General features: G+C 32.7%; 1 protein-coding gene across 10 annotated transcripts in view; it reads right to left on the bottom strand.

Annotated features, from left to right (window-relative positions):
* Positions 1–23532, bottom strand: part of RIF1 (replication timing regulatory factor 1) — a 53290-nt gene that overhangs the window by 5721 nt on the left and 24037 nt on the right. For 4 of the 10 annotated variants that reach the window (XM_031451387.2, XM_031451389.2, XM_031451388.2 and 1 more), the window contains exons 21-36: positions 21851–21950; positions 17830–18094; positions 16632–16674; positions 15873–16075; positions 15200–15299; positions 13932–14051; positions 12785–12936; positions 12440–12520; positions 12303–12357; positions 8722–11949; positions 6833–6979; positions 6459–6536; positions 6254–6369; positions 5511–5664; positions 3576–3684; positions 1639–3119 (exon numbers count right to left, since the gene is read on the bottom strand). In XM_031451387.2, coding sequence (XP_031307247.2) covers positions 2905–3119; positions 3576–3684; positions 5511–5664; positions 6254–6369; positions 6459–6536; positions 6833–6979; positions 8722–11949; positions 12303–12357; positions 12440–12520; positions 12785–12936; positions 13932–14051; positions 15200–15299; positions 15873–16075; positions 16632–16674; positions 17830–18094; positions 21851–21950 — 5166 coding nt within the window. In that variant the 3' untranslated portion in view covers positions 1639–2904. Of the gene's footprint in view, positions 1–1638; positions 3120–3575; positions 3685–5510; positions 5665–6253; positions 6370–6458; positions 6537–6832; positions 6980–8721; positions 11950–12302; positions 12358–12439; positions 12521–12784; positions 12937–13931; positions 14052–15199; positions 15300–15872; positions 16076–16631; positions 16675–17829; positions 18095–21850; positions 21951–23532 lie in introns of those variants that run through there. The other 6 variants (XR_010380579.1, XR_010380580.1, XR_010380578.1 and 3 more) reach the window with 4 other exon arrangements.

Raw genomic sequence — 23532 nt, 5'->3', positions numbered from 1 at the left:
GAAAATTATCAAGAATATGAGATGGAATATAGGCCCTTCTTACTAGACTATAAAATCAAAGTTGGAAGGAATGGCATGGAGGGAAAATGTGCCCCCTTTCAGTCACATTTTTGTTAAATTTCACCTATGCCTCTCCCTTTTAAAGAGCACTTACTTTTAACTACTCTCATTCCTTTAAAAAGAAAAAAACTCAAAACTTACTTATTTTTCGTATACTTCTCCCATTTTTCCGTACTTTTGCTTTTTGCCCTGCCACCTTTATTTTAGGCAAGATATATAATCCAACTTTAACATTTTAATGATTTTTAAATATATAATAGAATACCTGACTATTTTCAAGATGCAAAGAAAAAACAAAGCATGGGCAATGTCATGATCTACCATGCTTCTGAAGTTCACATTTAAACCTTATTTTTGACTGTATTAACATATTACATTATTCCTTAACCTGACACATCCTATACTCTACAAGGAGTCTAGAACTAAGATTCCATACTGTTCAACAATGGCTTTCAAACTTGTTGAAACAGCAGAGTATCTTTTAATAATAGACTCACTGAAATACTAAAAACTTAAAATCCACTATCCATTTTGGAACATGAAAAATTATACCATGGTTCTTGCATGTAACTAACTAGATTCTTATAAATGCATAAAATAAGAAATCACATTTGAGGAATCTTACTAATATTTGCTGTGTTTTATTAACCATTAGAAAATATTTTGAAAAAAACTGATTTCACTTTAGCAGTGAAACAGCACACACTGGAGCTGATCAAGGAATATTAATGCTTTTTGGTATTTAGGAATCATTCAAAGAAAAATTTGTAGTAAATTTTAAGAATACTGAAAATAAAATGCCTTAAATATACACTCATAATTACATAAACAAAGATTAGCAAACCGGTTTTTGCCCTCAAATATTTTTAAATATCTATCTATTGAACCACGATGTTTTTAAATTAAAATTTGTGCTTGCATCAAGCCATTTAAGTAAATGGTAATCATTTTGGTCACATTTTCTGCTATACTGTTCACCTTCCCAAGAACTTCATCCTACCAGGAAGTTAGTTCACACAAACATAAAAATATATAGTCAAGAAATGAGCTAATTCTGCCTCCTATAAACACGTATTTACACATCCCCCTTCTTACTCATACTTGTTCACTAAAAATGTATGTGCCCTTTTACTGTTAAGTATAAGTTGGGAAGTAAATGATAGACATACTTAAACCATAATTATAATTCTGTTTTTAAAATTCCTATTTTTTCGTTATTTCTCCAAGCTGCAATCCTCAGTTCAATGGTCCCAGAATTTCTTTTAAAACCATCCTCAGTATATAAATATCAAGCTTAAATCTCAAAATATCTATAATACAATGATAATGGATTTATTATAAAAAACACTAACTTTTATTGTGACTATTTGGCAGTCCACTTCTGAATATAGAGCTAACCAGACACAAGGATTAAACTTTCTATAAGTTGATGAAGAATGTGTGCCTTTTCAAGTAAAGGTTAGTTCCGAGTAAGTCTGAAACTAAGGCTCACTCATTCTATTCAGAGAACAAGTGAGACATTCTCATGGTTAAAAAGAGGAAACAAATATGGGAAAGTTAGGCACTAATACTAGTTGGTAAAATTTACAAATGTTTTAATTATATACACCCTATTATTTTAAACTGGGTTAAAATACACATTATTTTGAAAGAACAATTTCAAATTTCTTCCAAGTATGCTTTAGGTATAGTTGAAAAGAGCAGATAAACTCTAGACTTCTTATAATCCAAGTTATAATTAAAATATTCAAGGTAAATCCTCATTAAAAAGAAATGTAATGTGGCACGCTTTCTAGTGGCTGTTACCCTCTTCCAAACCAAAAAAAAAAAAAAAAAAAAAAGGGTTATGGGCATGAACAGCAAAGTTGTCATGTAACACTTTCTCAACTATAACTTTACTTGTTCTGCTTACTTTAGAAAATCATGTTTTAACTAAGAGTATTAACTAAGTACAAAACTATTTGTTGTTTTATTTGTAGATACAGAATCCTACAAACATCTGCGGCAAGCCCACAAAGCACTTCTATTGTCCATACTGATAGCTCAGTATTCAATATATACAAAATATTTCTATTAAACAAAACAAAGGTATTCACAAGAGGCTGCGGAAAAACTCATGCAATTAACGAAGACTGAAATTTATAAATTAAAAACTTAATCTATACATAATGTACAAATAATCGTGCATTTTAGATGAATGTTATGTCTCATAAGAGTGTTTTCACAGGCAAATGTTTCTGCACAAATATTTGCTAATGCAAATGAATGAATCTTAGTAAATTCTGCTTTTATATTTAACCCCCAAATTGAAACTTTTGCTATTTTTGAAGGTTGTCCAAATGAAGTTGACATCTACAAAAAAAGTTCCAATTCTTTTGCATCTCATTTAGGGTGTTTTACCAAGAGCAAATTTCTTAAACCTCAGGCATAGCAAATATAAATTTAGAAAAAGAAATGAAGTATAAACACCTATCAGTTCAGCAAAAAGTTCAAATAAAAATTTTCAATTTTACTGAGAACAAGCACTTACATAAAATGCTTCATTAGAATATACATAAGTGAAATAAAATGTATGCTTTTGTTCCTAGTTTTTGCTTTCACATTTCAGTAAGATAATTTAAATTTTTGGAAAAATTACACATAGCAACCAAGAAAACACATTATACAGGAAAAAAATGCTCTCACCAAAGTGAACTTACTGAATAAATCATTTGACTTTCAGAGTTTGAAATGTTACCAACTTCGCAATTGTTCAGTCTGAAATTGTGCTATATTACCAGAACTTATTTTATGAAATCAGTATATCAGTGATTTTTTTTTAAACTTAAATTTTCTCTTAGAATACTAAATAGAATTTTCGTGGGCTGGTGACCTCCAACGTGACTGCAAATTTTTGATTATAGAGTTTGCCATGCTACCAAGTTTCTCATGCATTTCAAATAATTGGCTTCCTGAGTAATTATGGAGATCTTCTGAATCCATTTGAAGAGCTAGTGCACTAATCTGTGCCAGAAGATTTTTTGACAGTGGACTCTCTAAAGCAACAGGATCAATTAAATCTAAAAGAAAGAGAGAAAAGGATAATTAAATCTTTCCAAATAAACCTTAAACTGTATCCATCTCCTTTTAAGTTAATAAAAAGTTTAAGTGCTTAGGTTTCACGTTGAGTGCAGGTTGCTCAAGAAAACAAGGCAACAGAAAAACTTCCGTAACTTACTCTGTGCCATTAAAGAAATCACTAAATCACTTCATTTTTATGTACAATGTAACTAGAACACAATGTTTTATATCCTCATTTGAGACCTTGAAAGAGTAAAAAGTGACAATTAGAGAAAAAGCAACTAGATATACTTGAAGACAAATCAGTTACTTTTTCATACACTTGGCAACTATCACACAAAAAATACTTGTTGAATTCATAGGGCATGGTCAAATTAAAACTAAAAGCATAATAACAAAACATCTCTTCAAAAGTCAGCTGATCTTATAAATTATCCTACTCTGCTAAAATATACCTGAGGCAAGTCTTTCTTCATCAAGAGAGAGAGATTTATTTTCCATTCCATTCATTGTTTTTTCGGAAATATCAAAAACTGGAATCTCTTCTAGTCCACGAGACTTCACCTTGATTATACATTCAAGCCAGCAAAAATAAGAACAAAAGTGACAGACTGAACGTTATTTTCAATAGGACTAACAGTACTAATACAGGAAAAGAATCTGACATACTATGTTCCACAGTCAATCACATGATTAGCTTAGGTAATATTGCTAAGAAATCATGTTCTACTAACAACTCAAAAAATAGCTTTACACAGCGTTTTTTCAAAGAGGTGATTAAGGAATTTATAATTTTTCCTACTGGACTCATCAAGAAATATAACCGTGGTAGGCAAGAAAAATTCATTCCCCAGGTTCAGAATATGGGAAAAGCAAATCTAAGGCAAAGATTTCCAAGGTTAACATACGGAATTCTTTTTAAAAAAGAATGTAATTTTCAAAGGTATTTCCAGGACTTATTATTACTGGATTGAGACAATACTAATTTCAGAATGTTAGAGTTACCATATGACCTAGCAATTCAACTCCTACATATACACCCAAGAGAAATAAAAATATATGTCCACACAAAAACTTGTATATGAATGTACCTAAAAGCATATTCATAACAGAAAAGGGTGTAAACAACCCTAATGTTCCTCAACCGGTAGACAACCAAAATGCTGTACAGCCATACCATACCAGGGGTTATTATTTAACCATAAAAATGAACAAGGTACTAATACATGTGAACCTTGAATATGCACAAAGAAGCCAGTCACATAAGACTACAGATTACATAACCTTCCTTTAATGAAATGTCTGCAATAGACAAAGCTAAACACAAAGATAAGTGGATTGTCTCAGGTGTAGAGATGCAAACCAACTGTTAATGAGTACAGGACTTTTTCCCAGGTAATAAAAAAAAAAGTTATAAAATTAGGTCTTGGTGAGGGTTATGTAACTTTGTGAATAAAAAAGAACATATAAAAATTTTTTAAAATAAATAAATTAATCTAATCCTCCCCCAATAGCTTAAAAAAATAAAAATAGTAAACAAACAAACAAAAAACCAAAACAAAGACCACTTAACTGAATGCTTTGGGTGGGTGAATTTTATGTATGTGGCTGTATAAAGCAGTTTAAATGCTTCATCTCTAAGACTGTAAATTACTAATAGTTTTTTTTTAAAGAATTGGTTAACAAATCTTTTTACATATCACAAATACATTAATACTAAAGCAAAAACTTTCAAGAATACAGAAGTCTTCAATATTGAGTTAGCAAACTCTAGTCTCATAAATTCTAATAGAATGTTGGTTTTCACCCTTTAAGCACCCTACTTTTCATTTATTCACAATTCTGCATACTATCAATGAACACAAAATGTGTATCTAAGTGGATTTCAAGAGAGTCTATAAATCCTTCTGAAATTATATACAAACTTTTCTATATTTTTACAGGAAAAAAGAATATTTGCTTTCATAAAAATCTTGAAAAACATCCATGACCCATAATGTTTATGTCTTAAAAGTTGATAGAAAGAATAAGTAAAAAGTAATGGTCATGATTGTGTTGAATATCAAAGTCAAACTACTGTTAACTACAAGTCTGCAAGATTTCTGTAAATGTTTAGGAATAGCAGCCATGAAACCAATCATCAATTCAGTAGAAATAAAAGAGATAAGGGGAAAGGAGAACAGAATGCAAAGAATAAAAAGATGTAATACAGAAGAACAGTATAAAATAAATGAGGAAACTCCTCTATGGAGTTATAAACCTTTTAAGTTACTCTTGACTGCAGGGGAAGGGAAGTTTTTAAGCAAGAATAGTTTAAATGCAAATTTCTGTAATTGTACTGCTTGATCATTTATTTGTACATGATTTGTAACTAACATCTCAGTTTTTACCTGCTGCTCATGATATAGTCTGAGAGCCTTTTTTACATTAGACACTTTAGGAGAACGTATAGGAAGAGTTTTTATTTCAGATGCTGTAAGAGTACTCAAATCACCAATTGTTTTTATATTCTTGGCTCTGATGAGTTGTCCCAGTCCTCTCGCCCTAAAGAGATGAAAGAAACAGGAGAAATGTCATTACATAGTTTCACATTTATTTGTGAGGGCCTATCCAGGTGAATTTCCTGATTTAAGCTCAATCATAACTGAATTTATATAGGCCAACCCAGCCCACTCTGGGGAGAGGCGTATGTACATTTAAGACAGAAATTGAATCTGATGTGTATGCCTGGTTTAAGTGATAGCACTGGAAATAGACTGAGCCTAACTTATTTCACTTACATTATGACATACTAGCTGTCTGACTTTGGTGGATTAGCCTTCATTATAAACACTTTATAAAGTGAAAATAATTATACTCCTTATTGTATTTATATTAGCATTAAAAAAGATAATGTATGCAAAACTTGGCAAATATTAAGCATACAATTATCTTAGCCATTACTATATTATGATAAATGCTTCTATTACTGCTCTATCTCAGCCATCTTCCCCAGCTAAATTTTCATTTATTTCTACTCTGAAGTGTGTGAATATATGTAAAATCAATTCTAAACATGAGAACCTTGATCATTTAAATATTCCTCTTAAATAAATGGCATCTTTAAGTATAAGCCAGGATCCTAACCGCTTACCACATGTTGGACGTAATCTGAGGTAAAATGATGTCAACCGGTGCCACACAGTTCATCAAGGCAGGGTAAATGCTTTCTGTTGGGCATGGCATATATTCCTTAGCCATCTCTACAATCTTAAAATAAATTTCAAAAGCTGTTAAACAGAGGTCACCTGACTAAATGTGAAAATATAAAGTTGCATGAAAACTAAAGCATTTCTTACTAAACACTTCTTTGAGCTCTTAAATTTAGGGCTACGTGATCCTGGGGACAGAAATCCTTTGGCTGAAGTGGTATTATGCTAGACAGAAGAAAGGAGAAAAAAAAAACTCAGAACCCTAGATAACTATAATTTTACAACTTTATTTTCACAACTTAAGACCACAGTAATTTCTTAAAATTTTCAGAAAATGTAATAGTAATACTGAATCAATTACTTGCTGCATCACTATTGCCTCTTAACACCTTTTCAATTCATGTCTGCTTACATGGTAAGCAGACAAAAGAACAATATATCCAAATGAATTTTTTTTTCAGACAAATTACCCAACCCAATTCTGTGTCTGTACGTGTATTATTTTAAAGCCTACAGCTCACCTTATACTGTGCAGTAGGTGAAGTTTTAACACTTTTTACCATGGGAGAACTATTTGAAGAATGGCACCTAACAGTAGAGCATCGTCTATCAATGTCATCTGCCAATCCTGCTTGGTATATTGGATCTGCAAAGGAGACACGGCGAACCTGAAAACATACGTCATGTTTTTACTTAACAAAATTAAGTTTTTAATAATAACACTGTAAACTCTCATTATAAGGTTAGCCAAAAACAGAACATGGGTTTAGAAGCTAAATTTATTTCATTAGAGGCCAACTGCACATAGCTGCAGCTTTTCCTAGTGACTGCTTTCACAGATATTACTCAAGACCAAGGATCATTCCAATTATCTATGTCCTAAACTGTTCCACATAATACAGCAACAAGGAGCTTGTGAAACAAGTACAGTAGGAGAAACTTAAAATTGCATATGACAGTTAAAATTCTATAATCAAATTCTACTAACCTTACAGGCTCACCATGAACTGTAAACAACAAGGTAAGCACGGAGAGACAGTACCAACTGGCCTCTAGTATATCTTATTAATCTCTGTTCTTAATTCTTTAAGGGTACCAGAGTCACAGCAACTGAGTGGCAATTTTTATCTTTCTTAGCCCAGCTTGAAGTCATTCTGGCCGATTCTAAACTCTCTGTTCACTCATTCAGCCATTTAAGTACATGACAAAGCATTTAAACCACTACATACAAATGACTCCTGATCTCGATTCCCCAGAGTGGGCAGATTCTGTACATATCTGCTATAGAAAACTAACAATGTACTATTGCCTAAATTAAAAATTAAATATGAGCTACTATCAAACAAAACATGACTAGTTAACTTGTATTAATCTAAAGAATACTGAAGACATCAAATGCATTCTATCTTCATAAACTTCTCAAGAACTTCTATGGCCTATTTAAACTTAAAGTTAAAAAAAAAAAAGTAAGAGCCTCAAAACAAAAGCAAAGCAAAACCAAACCAAAAAAAAAATCTCAAAAGGTGTTAAGTCTTCCTAAGGACTAATCTCTGAATTCTCAGTATAAGAATTTTCAGTATATTTTGGGGAAGTCTTCATAATGTGCTGGCTAAGGGCAAAATTAAGGGGCAGTGTAATTATATTTATATAAACAAGTTTATACACATAAACACATATATTCTACAGTAGATGGAAAGTTCAATTTCAAAATTAAGGAATGCCTGCATCATACCTTTCAAAACATTTACTTTACTAAGCAAAGGACAAATTGAGCTATGTAAGCACATGCAACTTTTCCTTTTTAAATTTTATTTATTCATCAAAATATGTGCAAGTCACAGGGCCAAGAGCTAAAGTAGATACATATATAATCCATATGTTTACAAACTAAAGGAGTTCTATTTTAGTGAAGATGGGGACATAAATAATTAGAAATGAAATCATATCCAGAAACTGATAAAGACACAACTTAAAGAGATTTTGTTCTCTTTTTAATTAGATGGTCTCAAAATAAGAGTTTAAATAAGTACTTAAATGTGAAACAATATAATGTCCTAGTACAAAGTAAGTGCTAAATTTTATCAGTCTCTAAATCTGTTTCCTCATATATTATGGCATGAAGAGCAGAAAGAAATCACCATTAGAGATTATCAATTCTGCAAAAGGTGAACAATGGTGATGGTTGTATAGAGAACTTTAGCTTAGTGTCCTGAAATAAAGGAATTTCAAGGGCTTCAGTTTCCTTTCTCAATACCTTTCCTTCTACGTGCACTTTCCCCTAGCCACCATGGTAAATATTCAAAAGGAGTGGTCATATAAGACCAATATTCTGTCAATCAGCAGGTGTCACCGTATGGCCAAAATATTCCAATTAAATATGGACTTATTAATACTGAGCCTCAATCCCTACCTTGTGAACAGGTGATGAGATCTCATCTTCTTGGGATCTTTTTAGTCCTCTCTTTAAAATGCTGGTGGATGGAGAAGCCAAAGGAGACCAGACACAGCGTCCTTGCATGCCACTAGGACTGTCATTTGCTGATGCGAGTAAAGGATCAAGATCCCCTAATTTTTGAGGAGATGTATTATTGTCTTCTGATATAAGTTCGGAGACAGCTGTTCCAGAAGTCAGAGGTTGTGCTGTTTCCTCCACTTTCTCTGAAGTATGATGATCTTCTTGTAAAACTCCATCATTTCCTGCTACCATTTGATTGTCATCTAATTTTGTTTCCTCAAATTCATTACATTCAGTATTTGTTTCAGTTTTATTAGAGTTAACGTTTCCTTCTTTAGTGCTCGTCTCAAGTGTGTCGGGAACAAAGTTATTGATTTCTACATATAACCTCTTCATCTCAGCTTCTACAGGCTCAGAGGCTTTGATAGTCAAGTCCTCGTCCTCTGCTTCACTGACATGGTCAGTTTCAGCAGTCACCTCGCCAATCACTGTTTCTGCACAACTTCCCATTTCAGCATTCATTTCTTCAGATGAGTCTGGATTAGATTCATTACCTCCTCTGTCTAGTTCCCCAACTGCTGTCTGTTCAGAAATCTCTATCTGAGCACTCAGTTTTACAGGTGTGCTATTATCAGAATGACCAATACCTGAATCCTCAGTTACTGCTTCTTCAGCTGCATCTGCTTCAGATTCATCCCTTCTTTCACTGTTTTCCTCAGTTAACTCTTTCTCTGAAATACCAGTTTTGACACTCTTTTGTTCAGAGACGCTAACTTCAGATTTATCACTTTCAACATCCAATTCCATAGCATCTACTTCTTCTGGATTCATTTCTGCTTTTACTTCACATGCATTTGCTTCAACATTAACAATATTCTCTATACTCGATTCCTTTTTTGAGACAGCCTCTGGCTTTTCTTCTTTGGTCTCCAAAGTAAAACATTCCAGTGAAGTATCTTTGGTATCATCTAAACATAGGCCACTAGTTTTACATTTTTTACTGGATGGCTCCTGACTTTCAAGAGATGTTGGTTCCTTAGAATTCCTATCACAAGTTTCTTTAAAATTTACCATTCCAGAAGGAAGAGAGTCTTGAATAGTATTTTCTTTCAGCTCAGTTTCAGACACAATTGGTGAATCATTAGTAGTATCATTCTCCTCCTTGAGATCTAAATGAAAATTCACAGTATGATGCTCATCTAAAAGTTTTACTTCGGAGTGCAGATCAGCTTTAGAAGTTTCTGAGATAGTTACAGGTGTTCGCACATCTGTCTTTTTTGTTTCACTGACCTTTACATCATAATTTTCTGTGTCCTTTAACCCAACTGACTTTTCCTGAGGCTGTGATTTTTCTCCACAGCAATCGCAACCCTTAGATCTCCTCACCCTCCTACTTCTCTTGTGTTGGCATTCAAGTGTTTGGAGAGTTTTTTCAGAAAGCAAAGAAATATCTGCTGTCCCTACTTTTGAAGATTCCCCCACACTATTTTCTACAGAATCGCGCTTATGCAATCTCTTATTGGCATTTCTAGTCCTTAGATTTGATTCTGGTACAGGAAGATTTAAAAAGGGACTTTCTGAATATCTGCTAGTTTTACTTTTTCCCTCGTAAGTATCTGCTACATCATCAGAAACTTGTAGTAAGTCTGAAGATGCTGTAGAATCTTGAAGAATTACAGTATTATTTTCATCTTTTTCACAGATCTGAGATTTTATGTCTGTGTCTACTTCAAAATTCACTTTATAATCATGTGTTTCATGTTCAACTTTTATACATTCTTGTTTTACCATTTTCTCTTCTGGATCTTCAATGTCAACACTGTCATTGCTTCTGTTTTTCCATTTTCCAGATCTCTTCTTTTTAGAACTCTCTTCTTTTGCCTCAGAACTATCAGATTCTGAGTTTTCAATGCTGGAAAGTAAACCCTGGGATGCTCTTCTTGTTTGGTATCGTGTTCGTCCCCTTACTGATTTCTCAGAGGATTTATCTGCAATGTCCTGGGCACCATCTCCCTCAGATTTAGTATTCTCAAGATCTGGCTTTCTTCTATTTTCATCAGTTTCAGAGTTAGTGCTGGTTTCCCCAAAAGTCTTCTCATGTAAATTATTTCCTTTCTCAATTAAATTTTCCTGTACAGTTTGTTCAGAAATCAGTTTTTGTTTAGGTAACAAATCATCTTTTACCTGCAGTGGACTTTTCTGAAGAGTCTTTTCTTCTTCCTTACGTCTTTCCCTTTTCTGATGATTATTTTCTTTATCTTGGCTATCAGTGGTTGGCTCTGTTGTTTCTGAACGTCGTCTTAAAGATCGTCTAAGGGTTTTTTGATTTGAAGTTATCTGAATGTGACTATCCTCATTTACTGTTTGATCTGCTGTTATTATGGCTGGGGGTGTATTTTCTTTGGACTCCAAATTTATTTCTAAGGCTTTCTCTTCTACAGTATTGTTTTCTAATAACACAGCATTTTCTACTGTTGGTTTAAGCATTATATCCTCACACTCCACTGTAGATTCAGAGAGATGAACCTGATTATCTAACACACATTCTGTTTGATTAAGCAAATCAGGTGGGTTATTTTCTAAGGCTACCATGCCATCAGCAGATTCCTGAGTACTTTTTGCCTGATCAGACTTCATTAAGGGCTTAGACTTTTTATTTCCTATTTGTTCAGCTTTACTTGACCTGCGGCCTGATCTCTTACTTCCATGCACTATTTTTTCAGAGTCAGATTTTGAAAGAGCCGTTTCTCTTTTCCTTGCTTTTGGTGGATTATCCGTTTTAGTCGTGCCTTCCTGGTTATTTTTCACTGTAACAGTTGATGCCATGTTATTCAAGGGGGATGGACTAAAAGGTCTATTTTCTGAACCATCAAACTTCTCCAAAGTAATAAAAGACTGCCTTCGACTTGTAGGCTGTGGGGGAGCTCCAGGAATAGTGGCATTAGAGCTACTGCTGACACCATAAGTATTTTCTGTACTAGGTGCACATTCGGTCGGCGTTTTCTTTGATGCAATTAAAGCTTTTTTTCTGGCATCATTATTACTGCTCAGTATTTCTGGATTGGTTTTCTCAATAGAACCACACTCATTACTCGAAAAGGAAGCCTTTTCAAGATGTTCATCCATACCACAGTTTTCCATGACAAGTTGAGGCATGACACTGTCACTTTCCTTTTGTTCTTCCTGCACAGAGATGGACATATACATATAGATTAACCAGCAAACAAGTCTGACATTCTGGGGAAATTTCTGTATAAAACTTCAGTAATTAAAAAGGTAATGTAACTTTCAGTATTTTGCAAATATCCCAAAGGTGGTAGGAGATGTCCATTAATTTGTGTTTCCAATTATAAGTATTCAATAAAGCTAAATATACTTAAACACACTGCACTCATACCCACATACACTGACTACAATTTTGTTAAAGTCTGCTAAGGAGAGTTAAGAGATTATACAAAAATCTTAGTATTAATATAAGTGACGTCATAATGGAAGGGTGAGTCTAAATACCCTGAAATACAAAATATCAAGTATACCTTAAGTACCATCTTGGAATCTTCCTTTGATTTTTCAGTTAAAGTAGGAATTTCCCTGAAATAAATAAGTGCATAAATTAGAGTACTGTTAATTTAAAAATTAGAAAACTAGTTACTTCAACAACTTCCATACTCACATAGATTCTTCCTGACTATACTGAGAAAATAAAGTATCTTGTGAAACATCCAAATTATTATACATGGCAGGAATATCACACCTGAAAAAGATTTTTTATATTAAACTTCAAAAACCTGATATTCCTACAATTAGAAATTAACCTTAGCACTTAAAATACAGTACAGTATACACAGCATCTTAGTTCTGAACACAAAATTATAGTTCACTGCATAAGATCTAAATGTAAATACATGACTGAAAGTGTGCTGTACACCAGAAACTGACACAACATTGTAAACTATAACTCAATAAAAAAAAATGTAAATACAGAATACTCAAATCAAGAGTACAAAGGAGTACAAACCTCTTTGTTTTGAATACTTCTTTCTGATGTTCAGTTAGTATTCTTTCTTTTGCTTCTTTTCCTTCTGGAGGTATAAACACAAAGTCAGTAGACTTTTCTTCTTCCAAAGGCATTTCACTCTTTGGTTTTGGAGTTGAAGAGTCTAGTGGCAACTGCAAATTTAAAAAATAAACGTGTATTTAAATTCCCAAATTATTTTTCAATATGTCAAGTCTCTCTTCTCACACTGATAGTTTTTGATAATAACTAGGAATTTAAAGTTCATATCCATAAAATATTCCTACTTAATAACAACTAATACAATGTCCCTCACTTTCATTCCGCCTCTATTAAAAACTCAGAAAATAAAAATTATTAAAAACTCAGAAAATAAAAATTATTATAGCTCTTTCAAAAGCAGGCAAATGTGTGCTTACGAAAAAACACAGGCAAATGTTTTTCAGGCCAACACACAAATGGTTTAGCAGGAGAGTACATCTGCAGCTCTGAAGCTGAAGCACAAACTAGTCAAACTAAGTTAAAAACTGCCAAAATAATATGCCCTCCATACCAGTAATATTGGTACTATGTTATTTTTATACATTTTTAGCAGATGTTTTTTCATTCTAATTTACAATTGCTACAAGACTGTGTCAAAGTTATTCTTTAAAATAACATTTTTCTTTCCTTTTGCCAGGGCCATGGTCTCAAGATTCTAGAATACTCCTTTATTGGAGATCCTGAAAAAATTATTGTCTGAAAATCAGTTAATTGGCTACTAGCGACTAGATATTTAGTTTCAGATTTGAGGTTAAAATGCAAATCTCACCTAGGCATTCTCTTTCAATTCAAGAACAAGTTATAAAATATTCTTTTACACTACCTATGTTATAGTTATTCATATCTAGTTTCATTCCATCTGCCTGGACTAACTATACTTAATGGATGCTAAGTATTATACAGACTTAACCTTACTAAGTAATCATCTCCCAAAGATTCTGTATTTCCACGCCATCCAGTTTTTCTAGGCCAAACTCTATTACTTCCCTACAATCCCATCTTTTATTTAGTCTTTCAGTTTTTTCTTCCAATTAAAAGTTTTATGTTCCCAAGCTTCCATACATTTTAATTTAAAAAGTTCTACTAAATACACTTTAGAAAAACATACTTTGGCAGGTAGTTTCACACTTTCTTTTGTACTCTTTGTTTGTGCCAAAAAGGAATCTCTTTTTCCACTTGATTTTCTTTCCATGCCACTTATTGTCATATTTAATTGTGAATTTTCTGTCTGTTTTTGTAAAAATAAAGCAATTTCATTAAGGGCAAATGCTCATTTTATTTCCTTTTCACATTTTGATTCCAGTGTAATGAACACTCATTTCAAAATTTTTTAATTATTCAAATCGACTAAGATCACATCAAAGAAAAGAAAGCCACTGTAATGTAGTAACAGCAAACAGATTTCCAAATTACACAGCAGTAGTTCTTTTGCATCATTTACTTTTACAAAATCTGAAAAAATTAGATATACTAAAATGAAATAAATTACTGGGCTCAAATACCCCTCTTATTACTGGAAATTTTTCTAAAAGAATATCAAAGCCATAAAACTTTAAACAATAAAACATGCTTGACAGAAAATATTAACTATCAGGTCCCAATACGGCTTTTTTCAGGCCAAATTACACTGAACGAGTCTCAACAAGTCTACATAATTAATGAAATTTTTATTTTATCCAAAAACTAAAACTAGAGTACTTAGCCAGCTGTTAACGCTTTTTGCCTTACATGGGTTCTTATTAAAAAAAAACAAAAAAACAGCTAGATTCCATTTGTTGTTAAATAGGGAAAAGTTGCCTAAGGATGTACTCTTATCTTTACTCCTTACTCTTCAGATAGTAATCAAGTATTACAAGGATGCGTTTTTCTGACAGAAGGAATGAGATTCAATGGAAAGAAATGAGAAAATGAAGGGTAGCTCTTGCTTAGAGATTGTTACATTAAGTAACCATGTATACTTGATTGATGGCCTAGATTTACCAGCCATCAATTTCCTAATATTCCTAGTTTACCTAAAGCAACATTTAACCATATACTTAAATAATTCCAACCTTTGCAAAAAAAATACACACAAGGTGCCAGTTAAAAAAAAAAAGACCATAAATGTATAAGAAACATTACGTACGTAAGACTCTATGGTAAAATTTACTGTCCTTAATTCATAAGTTTTCTAGACTAGACAACTAACTATATGGCCAACTCCTATGTTATAGAGCTCTTTTGTTCAGGTTTTACTTGTTTACCACTTCAATGAAACATTCTAGGTTTCTGTCCTTTTTAAATTTACACTGAAATCCAATAAACTACTCAAACATCATTCAAAAGAAAGAGCAACCAACCAACCAATCAACCAAAACCAAACAAACAAAAACTTACTGCATCTGAATATGGTCCACTGGATTCCTCCATAATCTCAACATTTTCCAAACCAGGCAACAGAAGCAGAAATTTTTGTTTGGCTTGTATTAGTATTGGTCTTCAAAAGAGTACACAAATACATACACCTTGAGTACTGGTAAGTACTGGTAACATGTTAACACACGTTAAGAGAACACTTTAATTATAACTTTAAAGTGTTAAAACACATCCCAGCTTAAAGACTGTTTCTTACTCTACGTACATAAAACTGGTAGAAATTGCAGACAATATTTGGATTTTTCACTGAACTCTTTGGTCTCCAAATTTTAATCTTTAAACTTTTCAAATTTTCCAAATTTTAATCATAGAAAATTTCAAGCAAAAGTAGACTGTTACATTAAGTAACCATGCATACTTGATTGTTGGCCTAGATTTACTAGCCATCAATTTCCTGCCCTTTGCATTGTTTCTGTTAAGGATAATTTGAAATTGCTTTTTATGTTCCTGACACTAAGGTTACTCTAAGGAGCAAAGGGTCAAATAATTTGTATTAATTACCACATAATCCAAATATTTCAACTGAGAAATCCTCTGCAATGATTCCTCATAAGGAAAATTTATGTTAATACCAAAAATGCTAATTTATATAATCAGAACAAAATAACTATATAAAGTTTTATTATTAACATACTTTAACTCCTCAGGGTAGTTCAACATTGTCACTTTAGCAAATGTGGCATTCCAGAACTGAGCACTTTGTTTTCGAATCTGTTTATTCTTGTGTGAAAATATTACGCATAATAATGGCGAGATCTGTTCAAGAAGTTCACTGTCATAAGCTCCAGTGCAGCTGAAGTGTAGATAAGAAATAATTTCTCCCAGCAGCTTTTCTAACTAAGAAAAAGGAAAAGTTTATTGGAACTCTGGAAATGTTACTTCTCAAACAGAAAAAAATAAAAGCACAAAGCATACTAAATTAACTCACAGAACATGTTATTTGAATTTTAAAAATTCAAATGGTTTTTTAAAAGCTCCCATCACCTTCAGTACATATCCATCTTTATAAGATGGCAAGAATGCACTTTGATTATCAAGCCTAAATTCAAGTTTATGTTCCATTAATGGAAAAAATTCTGTTTTCATGTAAATTATACAAAATTAATAACTGCCTAGAGAAATTTTACTTTCAAAGCTTTGTAACCAATCACTCATATATAAAAGGGATAAGACAGGAGGAAGTGAGTTATATGAGTTTAAAAGCAATATTATTAAATCTGTCTTTAAAAAATAATCATTTGATTATATCCATGTCTTGTTACTAAAAGTCCATAAAACTAAAGTATTGAAATAACCCTTTAAAAAATCAAAATTACTTTTAAGGAAGACAATTATTTAAGTCCTAATATTTTTCATCATGAAAGTATGTTTTATGGACAATGTCTATTTTTACCTTGTTGTTCATACAACTATACACTTTAGGAACTTCATCGAGCCTGGGAAGAAAAACACAGAGTACCATTCATATTTTAGAACATTAAACTTAAGACACTGTAACGCAACCAAAAAAAATGAGACGTATAGTGATATAAACAGGTACCCCAAGATTTAACACAAAATGTCAAACTGCAAACATTAAGCATGAAACAAACCTGTCTTTAAAATAGGAGTTAAATAAAAACACCTGGAATAGACCTAAAAGTACTAATACTAGTCATTTGTTTTTACCTTTTTTAAAAAAGCACCTATTATTTTTGATTACGCTTAAGGACTAAAATAGACTTGCAAAATCTTAATGAATCTGGGGTTCTAATTTGTACTTTATAAAATCTGGTCCTAAAACTTTCTCTGTGAATTTAGAAAAGATACTCTATTATGACTGAACCAAACAAGCTTAGCTATAAAGAACACTGATGAATCCTAAAAAAGCTTTTTTTTTTTTTTTTAAAGTATGCTATTTGGGATTTTTTCCAGGTTTTTTAAGGCACAGCTTGCTTCGATTCAAATATAAAAAGTAATGTATATTAATACAAACTTTTGGAGGGTAATTTAGAAATTTAAATGTGCATACCCTTTGAACAATTTCAATTTTAGGGCCTTGTTCTGCAGAAATAGTGGCAAATGTGGACAATGATTAATGTACAAATACGTTCAACTGTGATATTGTTAATTATGAGGGGAAAGACTGGAAAACATACATGTCCACCATCAGAAAATCAGGTAAAAAAGTTTCATGGAATCCTATGCAGACATTAAAAACAATGAGATTTCTTAGATGTATGATGAAAGACGCATATAATATATTCAATGCACATCATACATTTAACTGCAAAGTAGTGTGTCAAGTCATAAACATCATACATTTAATAGATACTCGTTTTCTATTAACAATTCTGAAAAGACATGCACTAAATTGAAAAGAGGGTTGAAATAAGCATGCAAAATAAAGGGACTTCCAAATTCTACATCACATCTACGTATTATTTGAGCTATCTTTTTAACAAAAGCATGACTTCATATACTACCACCCTCTCCACTAAATTGTAAAGATTAATCTGTAACAACAAAGCCAATAGGAAAACAACAAGAGTTGCCTGCCTAAATCTAGGCATATAGGTTTAATTCAAAGCTATTAAGCCCAAAATACTTACTTTGAGTTTTTATACAGTAACGCCAGAGGTCTTGTTAAAGTTGCAAATATTTTTCGGATCATAGAAGGTAAAGAAACATGTCCAAGTACACTGGAAAGAATGCTGATGATGGAGTTGCCGATAGCGAGGAGAGTATCAGAATGTACTTCCTTGAGGCTCAGAGTATGGAAAGAATCGATCACTCTCACAATAAGTTTAAATAAAGAAGCCAATTTCCCTAGGGGCTCCTTCTTCTTTTTGGACCAATCTGAAGGTCTCTGCGGTGCTAAGATAAAATTGAATTTTTTAAAAATTCAAGTGCTTTGAAAAGTGTCACTGTTCATCTTTACAATTTATACCTCACATTTACATGACAGATACACGTAATGCATGTTGTTTCTGTAGAGAGATACCAATAAATCTTAAAATTAATGGATAAACGTCACTACAGCCTTACCTGTAAAACAGAATCAGAGATAAAGGAAAACTGGCAGATCTAGAACAAGAATTCCAGAAAAATAAAGTCTATTTTCTCTAAGGAATTTTTAAACATATTAGAATTTTTATCTTAGTCTTGGAATTTCAACAACTAATTTGTAAGAAAGTACTAAATTATATAAGATATGCTCCAAAATTAAAATTTAATTAAACTCCATTTTAAAAGTAAGAGGCAAAATTCCCTTAGAAATTATGGCTTCCTAGCTCATAGACTACACTGAACCCTACAAATTAACATTGAACAAGTCAGAGATCCAAATCCTCAGAAAGAACACAGGAAAAAAAAAGGCCTAATTTAAAGAAAAAGGTGTATCTCTCCAACTTTCCTTTGCACTCGTCTTAGACCCCATCTCTCCAGCAATAATCCCATTATGTCTGGTCGAGAAAATCGTACGTTTCCCAAAATCATCTTTGTTTCCCTCAGATAAGTCACTCTTTTAAGATACCTCAAATTCAAGAGAAAATGGTAATTCAGTGCTTCTTAATTAAAAGTATCACGTGGTGAATGAAAAATGAGTGTTGTTACTAAAAGGAAGTCAAAATCTTCCCTAGAATCAGTTTCCCAGACATGAATAATGTAAGTTGGAAAGACTACCCAGAAATTCTTGGCCAGGACACTGAGGCTGAGAAGACAGTCCATGAGTCAGGTGAGTTGGTTGCATACAAGAGACCGTGATCAAACAGTAAATATATTGAGGGTAATGGGGACCAGGTTTCTCACTATTAAAGATAGGTATATACAGAAAAAGGGTAAGACTAGAATAAACTGTTTTTTTCTTTTTAAAAAATTTTTATTTATTTTGGTTTTTTTTTTGAGGGTGGAGGTAATTAGGTTTGTTTGTTTATTTAGTTTTAGAGGAGGTACTGGGGATTAAACCCAGGACCTTGTGCATACTAAGCTTGTGCTCTAGTGCTTGAGCTGTATCCTCACCCCAGAATAAACTTTGTGATACTAGAAGATCACTGAAAGTAAATCTAAAGAAACAGATAACCGTGTAGTTCACAAGCACACCAATATCTCCCACTCCTGTCCGCTCAGAGGATCCAGAAGCAGTGACACCTTAGTAGCAATGAACAGATCTTAGTTTCTAAATGCCATTCTGAGCTAGAAGGAACCACATTCTGTGGAGATACAGTTGGTTCCAGGCTGAGGCAGGGAAAGTATCGTATGAGCCTAAACATCGTAAGTCAAACTTGTCAAAGAATAATGGAAACATATGAGAAGGTCATAGAAGTCAACATAAACATTAAATAATAATAGTAATAAATAACTTATTGAATAACAGAAATCCATGTTGATAAAAACAAAACAGGTAGGGGACAGAGGAAGCCATACCTTGCATTAGGACTTCACCTGCACCTGGAAGAGACTGGTGCTTTAGTAGTGGCTCGATAAATAATTGTAGAATGATTATGGGAATACAATGAGTAAGTAATTAAAACAAGATGAGTTTTATAATTAATATAATTAAAGACACAGGAGATAAACTCCCTGATACAAACTAATGTAATTAAACTATAAACTATCACTTTGGGAAACATACTGTTTCAAGCATAAAGTATCAACGGATGTAGAACGTCAGTGAAAATATGTTGGGGAACAGGACAGTTATATAGCCTCAAAGTATCTGTCACAAAACATTAATTTATTAATTATAAATATTTAGTAATTTACGTTAAAGTGGAAAACCTGGCAGACATCATCTTAACCAAATAATAAATGTTAACATCAGTAATGGGACAAAATGAGTTGTATGCCTATTGACATAATACACTAAAAAAAAAAGCATTATTTCTGTAGTATCCCCATGAAGAAAGGAAATCTCAACCCAATCTAGAGAAAATACTGACAAACCCCAATTGAGAGACTCTCAAAAAGTAACTTTGCCTTTACTCTTCACCTTTAGGTCATGAAAGACAAGACCTGGGAAATGGTCCAGGTCAAAGACTTGCCTACAGTACACTTTGAAACTGTTTAGAAGGATGGGGGAAGAATAAATGGGAGTGGGAGATGAAAATAAGACAAATGCAATCAACTGATACACAGGAATCTGAGTAAAGCATGATGTTGCTTGGTATCTGCATATAATTTTTGCAATGTTTCTCTAAAACAAATTATTACAAAATAAAAGTTATCAAAAAACTCCCAAAATGATCCTGATGTGTATTCATTAATAACAATTTTCTTTCAACTGTTTAATTTTTATTTCCTCTCCTTTTCAACTTCTGCTGGCAGATTTTAGAACTCTCCCCTAGTTTCCATAAATTAAACAGCAAGAATACCTCTCGCAAGACAAGGAGTGAAGACGAAAGATACCTCTAATTATGGTTTTAAGGATCATGGACAGACTGGATATTCAGTTTATTATATTTTTCAGAAGTAACAAAATAAGTAAAATTATGTCAACATGGGGCTCAACATCTTGGCCTAATCAAACTTCAGTAGCTTAAAAAATAATTCCTTGTACCATTTGTTATATAACTTTTTTATAGTTAAGATATTTAGAGATAATTTTTCTGACACACTGAGGTAATCAGATTAAGTCTTGCTCAGCCTGAGATGGGGTTAAGATTAAAAAATTTAAGCACATCTACAATCTGTTTCTGTGGCACTGAGGCTGAGATGCTCTGACCTGTAATACAGTTTAGGCACCTAACATGTTTCTCTGTATTACTATTTAGCAAAACCTGAAACACCACCCCCTCACCAAAACAAAAACAAAACAAAAAAACTAAAAATATTTTCTAGAAATCTTTACACTAATTCACCAAAGATAGATCTTACTAAAGAAAACTGAGTATGTTCCTAATTTTTAAATAAGAAAAGTAGTATCTTTAAACATCAACACTTTTCATTATTAGAAAGTTATTTCCTATATAGTATGAACATATATAATCACTGGTAGAAATATATAACTTCAAAGCATCAAATAGTAGATTAAAATAGCTCAGTATTTATTACAATATGATTTAGAATTAATCAAGGCATATAGTTTTAAAATAAGACTTGTTACAATTTCAACTGTCTAATTTTAACTAAAATGGTAAAAATTGGGTTAAATTTTCAGAATCATTTTAAATTTCCTATAAAACCATAACCAATTAACTGCTGTCAAGATTTTCTATTCAACCTAATGTCAACCCAGTGATTACTTCAAATTAGGCTACCAAATAAGAATATTTTAACAAATGTCAAAGTTTTTTGTCCAGATAATCCCTTGTACCAGATGGAGTAGGTAAAATTACTTCTATTATTAGGCAAGCTCTATACAGGATAATATTTGTCTCCGCATTATAAATAGGAGTTAAAACACTTCGTGTGTGTGTGTGTGTGTGTGTGTGTGTGTGTGTGTGTGTGTGTCACTGTGTGAGAGAGAGGGAAAGAGAGCAAGCATGTGAGCTCCTAGCATAACTGACGAGGTTACACAACATCAAAAGTAGGTAAAATTAGGTGGGAAAAGCTATTAGGATTTGCCTTAACAACAGTTCAGACAGCCATACTTAATTGTGAAACACTCGGTGAAAAATTAAAGAAAATACTTACATTTAATTTTGGGCTGATATTTAACATTATATGGTGAAAAGTCAACGCAATCAACCATTACAGTAATAATATGAGTGATCCTATCCAAGAACAACAAATTCTAGGAAAGAATAGTTACATATTATGTTAGAACCTATTAACTACTAAGAGAGTTTATAAAAATTGCAAGCATGAACAAAAATCTGACTTTAACTCCCACATATAACATACAATACACATGTCATAGCTTATGCCATTTAAGTTACATTAAGTATAAGATTATGAATATTTCCCAGTTAACTGCCATGTGCCAAGTACTATACCTTTTGTGGTATAGTACACACAGGGAAAATAATTCAGCTTTAAGAGCTATAAAACTAATACACTGAGAATAGAAGAGTTAGGTGCATAATTAGATTCTTTATCAAATTCCTCTTCAAAATTACTTAAGTGTTCACTAAATCCAGCAAAAACGAAACAAAAAAAATGAAAAAGTTGCTAAGCTCCCTTATATTCTTTCGTCCTTCCTCTTCCCTCCTCAAATCTAACTGAAATAAAACTAAACCCATAGAAGCACCTGAGATTTTTCTGGAAAATTTTTTTTAAAGTCAGGGCAGGAGACTAAAAACAGAACAAAGGAAATCCCAGCACCATGAGCCAAAGAACACCTCAAAAACAATGAGCTTTCCTAGAAGAAACCGAGTAACAAAAGACACAGTGAGAGCTCTGAGAAAAAGATCTGATGATTATTTAAAAAATTAAATGGATAATTAAAATACTGAAATTAAAGAAGAGTTGCTCTTCCTTCATTCTCCATTACCTTTCCATTTGTCCAACTCACTGGACTAATTCACATCTGCCAAAGAAGACCACTCCCAGTGGGTGCTAAAAGCCAAAAGGAGGAAGGGGGTGCCCCTAGTTAACCTACAAAAACCCCAGGGAAGGTTATCAGATAATAACCACAACATTCACAAAGAGAAGATGTTAAAGTTCCAGGTACTTCCTTCTTGTTCACAATTTTAAGGCAAAGCTTGCCTGTAATTACAATTTGCTATCAAAGCCAGAAAACCAGAGGTTCTCTCCTGGGTTAGGAAACACACTGCAGCTATCAATACTGTTCAATATTAACGTTTATTGACAAATATGAAAAAGCTGTGCTAAATACCAACAGAACTAATACATGAGGAAACAGTAACAGAAACAGAAGAAACTAATATCCTCAAAAGTAAGAGGAAATAATTATATCCACTTAAAAACATTAAATGTAAAAATAAAACTATTGTAAGATACCTCAGCACTTAAACAGGAAGGAATGGAAACAGAAATATTAAGCTCCCAGAAAGCAGTACTGAAAATAAAACAAAACAGAAAGATATAGAGAAAGTAAGGGATACAAAAGATGGCACCCGAAGATCTAGAAACTACCTAAAACAGACCAAGGAGGACCACCAAAGCAAGGCACTTTTCCTGAGATGAAGGCACAGCTCTTCAGATTGAAAGAGCCCATCAAGTACTTAGAATAATTTAAAAGGACGCCCCAAGACACACGCTGGTGAAGTCTAAATTCCAAAGACAAGACAAAAACTCTAAAACTTTACAAACCAAAAAAGAGATTAGTAAGGAAAAAAATAAAAAAAGATTAGTATCAAATGATGCATTTGCAACAGTAGCAATAATAAAAGAATAATCTTAGATGCATGTTT

Source organism: Camelus dromedarius, chromosome 4, assembly GCF_036321535.1.
Source record: "Camelus dromedarius isolate mCamDro1 chromosome 4, mCamDro1.pat, whole genome shotgun sequence".
NCBI lineage: Eukaryota > Metazoa > Chordata > Mammalia > Artiodactyla > Camelidae > Camelus > Camelus dromedarius.
This window is presented reverse-complemented; position numbering and strand designations above follow the sequence as displayed.